This window comes from Scylla paramamosain, chromosome 41, assembly GCF_035594125.1.
Source record: "Scylla paramamosain isolate STU-SP2022 chromosome 41, ASM3559412v1, whole genome shotgun sequence".
Lineage (NCBI taxonomy): Eukaryota > Metazoa > Arthropoda > Malacostraca > Decapoda > Portunidae > Scylla > Scylla paramamosain.
In genome coordinates, this window is record NC_087191.1 from 3349175 (window position 1) to 3359777 (window position 10603).

Consider the following 10603-nt stretch of genomic DNA (forward strand, 5'->3'; position numbering starts at 1 on the left):
GTTACAGAGAGAAGGATAGAAACCGTAGGAGGGTAGTATGGCAATCAAAGCTTTGTGCCAGACTCTATCAAAGGCTTTTGATATGTCCAAGGCAACAGCAAAAGTTTCACCAAAGTCTCTAAAAGAGGATGACCAAGACTCAGTAAGGAAAGCCAGAAGATCACCAGTAGAGCGGCCTTGACGGAACCCATACTGGCGATCAGATAGAAGGTTGTGAAGTGATAGATGTTTAAGAATCTTCCTGTTGAGGATAGATTCAAAAACTTTAGATAAGCAGGAAATTAAAGCAATAGGACGTTAGTTTGAGGGATTAGAGCGGTCACCCTTTTTAGGAACAGGTTGAATGTAGGTAAACTTCCAGCAAGAAGGAAAGGTAGATTTTGACAGACAGAGCTGAAAGAGTTTGACTAGGCAAGGTGCAAGCACGGAGGCACAGTTTTGGAGAACAATAGGAGGGACCCCATCAGGTCCATAAGCCTTCCGAGGGTTTAGGCCAGCGAGGGCATGGAAAACATCATTGCGAAGAATTTTAATACGTGGCATGAAGTAGTCAGAGGGTGGAGGAGAGGGAGGAACAAGCCCAGAATCGTCCAAGGTAGCGTTTTTAGCAAAGGTTTGAGCAAAGAGTTCAGGTTTAGAAATAGATGTGATAGCAGTGGTGCCATCTGGTTGAAGTAGAGGAGGGAAAGAAGAAGAAGCAAAGTTGTTGGGGATATTTTTGGCTAGATTCCAGAAATCACGAGGGGAGTTAGATCTTGAAAGGTTTTGACATTTTCTGTTAATGAAGGAGTTTTTGGCTAGTTGGAGAACAGACTTGGCATGGTTCCGGGCAGAAATATAAAGTGCATGAGATTCTGGTGATGGAACGCTTAAGTACCTTTTGTGGGCCACCTCATTATCATGTATAGCACGAGAACAAGCTGTGTTAAACCAAGGTTTAGAAGGTTTAGGACGAGAAAAAGAGTGAGGAATGTACGCCTCCATGCCAGACACTATCACCTCTGTTATGCGCTCAGCACACAAAGACGGGTCTCTGACACGGAAGCAGTAGTCATTCCAAGGAAAATCAGCAAAATACCTCCTCAGGTCCCTCCAATTAGCAGAGGCAAAACGCCAGAGGCACCTTCGCTTAGGGGGATCCTGAGGAGGGATTGGAGTGATAGGACAAGATAAAGATATGAGATTGTGATCGGAGGAGCCCAACGGAGAAGAAAGGGTGACAGCATAAGCAGAATGATTAGAGGTCAGGAAAAGGTAAAAAATGTTGGGCGTATCTTCAAGACGGTCAGGAATACGAGTAGGGTGTTGCACCAATTGCTCTAGGTCATGGAGGATAGCAAAGTTGTAGGCTAGTTCACCAGGATGGTCAATGAAGGGAGAGGAAAGCCAAAGCTGGTGGTGAAGATTGAAGTCTCCAAGAATGGAGATCTCTGCAAAAGGGAAGAGGGTAAGAATGTGCTCCACTTTGGAAGTTAAGTAGTCAAAGAATTTCTTATAGTCAGAGGAGTTAGGTGAGAGGTATACAGCACAGATAAATTTAGTATGAGAATGACTCTGTAGTCGTAGCCAGATGGTGGAAAACTCGGAAGATTCAAGAGCGTGGGCACGAGAGCAGGTTAAGTCATTGCGCACATAACCGCAGCATCCAGCTTTGGATCGAAAATGAGGATAGAGAAAGTAGGAGGGAACAGAAAAGGGGCTACTGTCAGTTGCCTCAGACACCTGAGTTTCAGTGAGGAAAAGAAGATGAGACACGTGCTTGGAAAATATGGACCAAGCCCATTGTTTTTCTCAGCGTGGGAGGGAACGACCTTGGTAAGGTAGGGAGTGAGGAACTGTTCAGAAATTTTAGGCAGACTTTGGATAAGATTACGGACAAGGGAAGGATCCCTGTGGTATGTGGTGTTTTGCCGAGGAAGGGAGTTGATGCTGAGTGGCTGTCTAGGACTATTACAGTGAATCGCAGGCTCCCAAATCAGAAGGACAGAAGGGAGGGAGAAGTATCCGGAAGGGTCGCTGGAATGAGAAAGGGGGAGATATGTGTAAATATGTTGGAGGGTCAGGTCATTTTGAGGGGGGCGAGGTGAGGTCGAGGTGAGTAGAGGATAAAGCGGATGGAAGGGGCCGAGATGAGAAGATTAGGGAAAGTAAATGTAGATGAGTTGTATAAATATTTCGTTGATAAATTACTTACAGGACAGTTAGCAAGCATCCCTTATAGAGCAATAAGATCACAGAAGAATGACACTAAACCCTAAATGGATGACTGTTCAGTTAAAACATTACATAGGTCTGAAGAGAGGTATATTTAAAAGATCCAAGGCAAGGGAAGAGGTTTTTAAGCCACAATATTAGTTAGAACAGTCAAGAGGTTAAGAAGGAAAGCTAAAAATTATTATGAATTAAAGGCAGCCAGCCAGACAAAGACAAATCCAAAGGGATTTCATCACGTATATAGGACGAAAAATAGAGAAACAATAGGTCCATTAAAGGCAGCAGATAGGGAGCTGGTTAGTTCTGGGAAGGAGATTACTAAAATTATGAACGAGCATTCTTAAGCAGTCTTCACTCAGGAAAACATGCAGGAAATGCCGAATAATGACCAGATGTTTAGAACAGAGGAGAGTGAGAAGCTGACAGATATTATCATAACTAAGGAGATAGTAGAACAGGAGGTAGATATGTCGCTTAGCCACGACTTTATCCAGTCTAACATCTTCCTATCTATTCCGTGCGCCCTAGCCTTTTTCAGGAGCTCCTGATGGGGTACTTTGTCAAGCGCTTAATTGAAGTCCAGATATAGGATGTCTTAATTATAACCATTATCTGCTGCCTCATAAACTCAACAGGTTTGTCATACGAGACTTCCCCTTCGCGAAGCCATGCTGTGACTGATTTATCAAGTTATATTTATCTAAATGCTCCATAATGTTCTTTGCTTTTACTGACTCCATTATTTTACCTACAACAGAAGTTAAGCTGACAGGTCTATAAATAGACGTTAAAGTTTTATCTCCTTTCTTAAAGATGGCTACTGCCTCCACATTACCGGTACCTCACCTGAGTCAAGTAATTTCGTAAAGACACTAATAACCTCTTTGCATTCCTTAAATACTCTGGGATATATTTCATTTGATCCTGATGTCTTGAACTTTTATAGCCTAACTTGATAAATCAGACACATGGCTTCACGAACTTCTTGCTTGATGAACCTGTTAAGTTTTTTTTCCAATAAAGTTTACGAGGCAGCAGATAATAGTGATAGTTATGACATTCCATGTCTGGACTTTAGTAAAGGTACCCATCAGAGGGTCCTGAGAAAGGTTAGGGCGCACGGGATAAATGAAAAGGTGTTAGACTGGATAAAGTCGTAGCTAAGCAACAGACATAGGTTAAGAGGGGACCTGATAGAAGTCGTTAAGTGATATAGAAATTATAACAAGAGGGACGTAAGCAAAATGATCAGGATCAGTAATCATGATAGAACAAGAAATAACGAATTCAAGTTTGAAAAATTTATGTTTAAAAAAGAGATAGGAAGGAACTGGTTCTGAAATAGAGAATGGAACAGACTCAGTAAGTTGTTAGTGCCGAGTCATTAGAGAACTTTGAGAGAAGATTAGAAAGATTTAAGGGTGGGGATGATAGGTAGAAATAGATAGGTATATTTCATACAGGGACTCACATGTGTAGGCCTGATGGCTTCTTGCAGCTTCTCTTATTTCTTATGTTCTTATGTTTTCAAAAACTTTTGATATGTCAGGCAGGCAGGCAGAGGCAACAGCGAAAGTTTCACTAAAATCTAAAAGAGGATGGCCGAGACTCAGTATGGAAAGAGATCACTAGTACAACGCCTCGACACAACCCATACTGGCGACCAGATAGAAGGTTGAGGATAGATTAAAAAAAAAAAAAAAACTTTAGAGAGGCAGGAAATTAAAGCAACAAGACGCTAGTTTGAGGGACTGGAGCGGTCAACCTTTTTAGGAATAGGCTGAATGTAGACAAGCTTCCAGCAGGAAGGAAAGGTAGATGTTTTTTTAGGCAGAGTTGAAAGAGTTAGACTAAGCAAGCTGCAAACACATAGGCACAGTTACAGAGAACAATAGGAAGGAATCTATCAGGTTTATAAATTTTTTTGAGGGTTAAGGCCAGCTAGTGCATGAAAAACATCACTGCAAAGGATCTTAATGGATATCATGAAGTAGCCAAAGGGTGGAGGAGCGGGAGGAACAAGCCCTGAATCATCCAAGGAGGAATTTTTAGGAAACGTTTGAGCGAAGAGCTCAGTTTTAGAGAGAGATGAAATGACAATGATCATATTGAAATAAAGGAAGGAAAGATGAAGAAGTAAAGTTATTGAGTTTGCTTTTGGCTAGGTGTCAGAAGTTACGAGTGAAGTTAGATCTTGAAAGATTTTGACACTATTAATGAAGGATTTTTTGGCTAGTCGGAGAACACATTTGGCATAATTCCGGGCAGACATATAATGTGCATGAGATTCTGGTGATGGAAGGCACATGTATCTTTTGTAGGTCACCTCTCTACCATGTATAGCACGAGAAAAGGCTGCCTTAAACCAAGGTTTGGAAGGTTTAGGGCGAGAGAAAGAATGAGTAATGTACACCTTCATGCCAGAAGCTATCACGGAAGCAGTAGTCCTTTTCATGGAGAATCAATATAATACCTCCTCAGTTCCCCCCAAATAGCAGAGGCAAAACGCCAGAGGAGCTTTTGGCTTGGGGAATCCTGAGAAGGGATTGAAGGGATAGGACAAGTTACAGATATGAAGTTGTGAACGGAGGAGCCCAACAAAGATGGGATGACAGCATACGCAGAAGGATTACAGGTGAGAAAAGGCTAAGAATGTTGGGCGTATCTCAAAGGCGGTCAGGAATATGAGTAGGGTGTTGCACCAGTTGTTCTAGGTCGTGGAGGATAGTGGAATTAAGGGCTAGTTCACTAGGATTGAAGTCTCCAAGAATGGAGATCTCTGCGAAAGGGAAGAGAGTGAGGATGTGCTTTACTTTTGGAATTTAAATACTTAAAGAATTCCTTAAAGTCAGAGAAGTTAGATGAGAGGTATACAGCACAGATAAATTTGATTTGAGAGTGACTCTGTACTGTAGATAGTAAAAAAAATCTGAGATTCAAGAGCGTGGGCATGAGAGCAAGTTAAGTCGTTGCGCACATAGACGCAACATCTAGCTTTGGACTGAAAATGAGCATTAAGAAAGTAGGAGGGAACAGAAAAGGGACTACTGTCAGTTGCCTGAGATACCAGTGTTTCCGTAAGGAAAAGAAGATGAGGTTTAATAGTAGAGGATGGTGTTCTATACATTGAAAATTAGGTCTAAGGCTGGGAATGTTACCGAATTTAATGAAGAAAACGTTGAGGGGAGAGGGGGTGTCAAGACACCTGATAACAGAAGAGCAGTTCGACCTGGGAACATTTTTGATCCTCTCAAAAGACGGAGAATCCGAGGCTGGTGCAGGAGTCGCCATATTGAATTTAAGATTTTGAGTGAAAGGTGTGTATGTAATAAGGTGCGTGTAGTTTTGTGTGAAGGAAGAGAGTTGTCTTTAGATGGCAGGTTGTGACTTTTCCCTTGTGTAGTGTTCTCGCTTTTGACGTTATCAGCTTTATTCTCTCTAACTATCGGGATACTGGTCGGGCAGTATCTAAATTTATGTACGCACCTTAAGAAAAAAAAAATCAGTTTTTGGATCTAGGACTAATGTCAAAGTCCTCCTGCCGTATCACTCGAAAGGCCAGGAGACGTGACTGCTTCAGATGATGCGATGCTAGACATTGATCGGTGGGCGGGACGACGGCATGGAGGCAAGAGAGTGGTCTGACCAGTGTCGAGACAGGAGCGGGTTCGGCAATGGTTTTGGTTAGAATGGACGTTGTGTTGTATAGATTAGTTTATGATGGTGAGAGGACATAGGATGAAGTAGATCTTTATTTCTGTATCACTGCTTGTGTATTCTCTCTCTCTCTCTCTCTCTCTCTCTCTGAGACTGTCGAAACGTTAATACCTGTTTCATCCTGGATTTCCTTACTACCATAATCCGCTCAATGTGCGTATAAGATTTTAACCAGCATTTAACACAACCACAGGTACCAGCGCGAGCGCACGCACACACACACACACACACACACACACACACACTAACTGAACATCATTTAACCCTTTCATTGGTATTTGGCATATATTTTTTTCCCGAATTACTAACCACTCATACATCTTTTCTTGTTCTGCAGCCATCGCCGAACATCATGCTGGCTATAAATTGCAAAATATGTTCTTTTTAATTTCCTTCTTTCTTGTTGCTGCTTATAAAGATTCTACATATTGATTTTTTAGAGTTGTGAATTGTTATATATTGCAATGAAAGGGATACAGATTATTGCTTCATAACATAATATAACATTTGTAATACAATGGATACCTTTTAAACATGCACAGACGACATAACTTTTCGATGTCACTTTCAATGGATATATTATTACTTGTCAACTGCCTTAGGTTTTGATTATTTTAAAGAAATACTTTATATGTATCAGTTTTATTTTGTTCTTATTTTATTATATTTAATTTCATAATTCATATTTTATACTTTATAATGTATAATGCATTTTTATATATATATAAAAAAGAATAACACTATTTCAGTAGAAATAAAGTTATTATTATTATTATTATTATTATTATTATTATTATTATTATTATTATTATCATTATTATTATTATTATTAATAATATTATTATTATTATTATTATTATTATTATTATTATTATTATCATTATTATTATTATTATTATTATTATTATTATTATTGTTGTTGTTGTTGTTGTTGTTGTTGTTGTTGTTGTTATTGTTGTTGTTATTATTATTATTATTATTATTATTATTATTGTTATTATTATTATTATTATTATTATTATTATTATTATTATTATTATTATTACTGTTATTATCAATATTATTGCTAGCGAAGCGAAGTTTGCTATGGAGGTTGTTTCATTTTGAGCTGCCCTGCCCGACCATAACGCTATTCAAACACTAATATCTCCTGAAGTACAAGGCCGATCCTAATGAAATTTGCACCACATGAAAGTACAACTCTATCAATTTTATATGATATAGCTTTCATATATTTCTATTTGCTGAAGTCAATGGGTAATTTGCAAAAAGTAGAAGGGTGCCGAAAATTTGATTTTATAAACCAAACGTCAGTTTTCTGCAATTTTCACCAACTTTTGTTTCTTTCAAAAAGAGCGGACACATACCACTGAACGCAAAATGAAACTTCCATGCGGCTCTCGCAAAGTTTTTAGTTAGAGTGATTTGAATATTAGCGAAGTGCGCAATGTGCGAGTTTCTTCCACACTCTCATTACTGACAGTTTCGCATGTCAGTCGCCTTCCAGGTGTTTTACTGGTTATTATTATTATCATTCTCTCTCACACTCCTCCCTTCACAGGTGGAGACTGGCAGTCTATGGACATTGAGGCAGTGAACGCGGTGTTGGAAACTTCTGCCAAAGACGCTTTCCTCATCACGGTGACGAGGTCAGCTTTGGTAAGTTTATCCAACCGCCATTCAGTACAGTTGTCACAGTAAGAGACATTACATTACATTCTCGTGGCTAGTAAGCTACTCGTACACCAAATTATAGTATTATTTCTAAATTTACTGGTACTAATAATGTTATACTTGTAGCAACTGACGCAATACATGAAAATGTTTGCAAAACTCCACAACTATTTCTGCACTGCACAACAAACTCTGTTACTACAACGACAACAACAACTGCAACTACAACAACAACAACAACAACTACTACTACTACTACTACTACTACTACTACTACTACTACGACTACTACTACTGCTATTACTACTACTACAACTACTACTACTACTACTACTACTACTACTACTACTACTACTACTACTACTACTACTACTACTATTACTACTGCTGCTACTACTACTACTGCATAATATTCTATGAAGTATTACGAATTATTATTACTATTATTACAATTATTATTATTATTATTATTATTATTATTATTATTATTATTATTATTATTATTAAATACTGCTATACTCGCCGCACCGAATTTTGGCCGGTGAGGCGGAGTTACTAAGGGAAATTCCCCAGTGTTGCCGCGTCTTCAAAAGATACCACGGAACGCCCACCAGCCTTCCGCTCTCTCTCTCTCTCTCTCTCTCTCTCTCTCTCTCTCTCTCTCTCTCTCTCTCTCTCTCTCTCTCTCTCATTACATAATATAATACATTTAATAAAACTGCACGTCTACTTTATTTATTTAGTTTGACTTTTTTTCCACACCACCATTGAGGTAAAAGTCTAGGCGCGTTTTATTTTTAAGAGGTTTCCCCCGTAGGCCTAATCCTCTATGACATTTTAGTCCGACTCCGAAGTGTCATCAGAACTCTCAGATAGGTGTATAACGAAAGAGTCAACATACATTTCAACTGCTCGGTCTTGATTTGTGTCATGTTCTTGGAGTTGTTCGGCGTGCTTCACTGCTTGCTTCCAGTTCTCTGGTGTGACGGCACGCATAGCTTCTTTCACCAGGGGTTTGAGGTCAGCCATTTTGAAATTGTTCCTTTTGGCTATGTATGACTTCACCTGGGCCCAAACCAACTCTATGGGGTTATATTGACAGTGGTAGGGCGGCAACCTCACGACGATGTGTCCTGCCTCTGTAGCAACTTCATCTACAACATACCTCTTCTTTGCCACACGGGAATTTTTTGCCAGTTCATATAACTCTGCTTTTGACAAATCATCACTGACTGTAATTCCTTTTAACTTGAGCCAGTTCTTGATGTCTGCTTTTCTCCATGATGATGTTGGCAATTTTTCTACTTGTCTGCTGTGGTACGATGCATTATCCATCACAATGACAGAGTTTGGTGGAATGTTCGGTAGTAGCTGCATGCGAAACCATTCTTCAAAAACTGTTGAATTCATTTGATTATGGTAATCACAATCATTTTTTGCTTGGAAAAACAGCTCAGCATTGTTGATAAAACCGTGTTTTGTTCCAGCATGAAGAATAATAAGTCGTGCTCCTTTTCCAGTCGGCGGTTTGACTCCTGTTGCTTCTTTTGATGAAGTATCAGTGCAACACTTCCCAACTGTGCAGTTTTGGTTAACCCAAGTTTCATCGAGGTAAACAAAAGTGTGGTCTGACTGTTTAAGCTGCCGCATTTCCCTTAAAAACTTAGTGCGAGCTGCAAGGACATCATTTCTCTCCATCAGGAATTTGCGGCCATCAACCTTCGCAAATTTGAATCCTATTTTCAGGAGAACCTTGCGAAGGGAATTTTCGCAGCCACTGTAGCCGATTTGTTCACGGAGTTCTTCTTTTATCTTGTAAATAGTTGGAATTTCCTTCCTCTCATAAAACGCCAGTACAGTTCTTCTTAATAAGCGCTTATCAAAGTCATCAAAGTCAGTAACAGGTGCAGCACGATGTTTCTTCTTTGGTGAGCGGAAGGTTGGTGTGTCTGGTTCAGCTTCCGTGTTCAACATTTGATTGTGTGCAGAACAAATCCTTCGTACAGTTCTTTCGCTGGTTTTGGTGGCCATAGCAGTTCTTGTAAGTGCATGTGAAGGTGGGAGTATAGGAGCTCCGTTGGCTTTTTCTTCCAAGAAGTACCTATTAACATTAAAAATGACTTTCCTGGCTTGGCTATGAAGGTGGCCATATGGCGAGGTTGGGGCACGGGCATCCATGGCGAGTGCGTGCGTGCGTCCGTCTGTCATCGATTCTCAATGCAGACTGACGTCCTTGAGCGAGGGTGGTCCTGGGCGGTGGGCGGAGTCAGAAGAGCGGCAATGTCGCTCACGTCCGCTGATATGCCAAGTTTACTATTTGAGGAAACGAGACCTTTGTATAGAAAACATTGTTTTGATATTTATCTCAGTGGTGGTGGGTGACAAAAAATCATAACAATGAGAGAGCCACAAGGGTTAAGGAGGTGAATCGGGGTTACAAGAAGGAGTAGACAGTGTTATAATCTATAACAAATTACTTGTAGCACCACTGGGGGAATCCCCGAGCTCCGCCTCACCGGCCAATATTCGGTGCGGCGAGTATAGTACACAATACTACTGCGTAGTATCACGTACGTTATGAAGAATGATATGAAATACTATAAATAAACTTCCGAAGGTTGATTGATTGATTGATTTGGGTCAGCGTCACAACATCGCGGTCATATGGCGCCGCTACAAAACTTTGAAAGCAGCAAAGATTAGGGTTTACAATGTTGATATTAAAAACAAAATTATAGGTATGGTAAAAATTTAAAAAATATCATTAAAAAGGAAACATGAAAAAAAAAAAAAATGGAATCAAACATCTAATTCTAAAGTGCTAAAAATGAGAGAGTTGATATTTCATTGTATTAACTATTTATTAATTATTCATTAATAATTCAATGTGATTTAAAGTGATGTGGTATTGACCCAGCTGACCCAGACCAGTGTGTTTAGCGTTGTTCGTTTCATACCCAAGACAGTGACCCCACTAACCCAAGTATCTGGCGTTGTT

The 10603-nt window shown here is 39.8% G+C and overlaps 1 protein-coding gene across 1 annotated transcript; it reads right to left on the minus strand.

The window, feature by feature from the left end:
* Nucleotides 1-8442: 8442 nt before the first annotated feature.
* On the minus strand, nucleotides 8443-9783 carry LOC135092845 (uncharacterized). Its single transcript, XM_063991587.1, has one exon. It carries the CDS (start codon nucleotides 9781-9783, stop codon nucleotides 8443-8445), a length of 1341 nt encoding a protein of 446 aa, XP_063847657.1.
* Nucleotides 9784-10603: the final 820 nt, after the last annotated feature.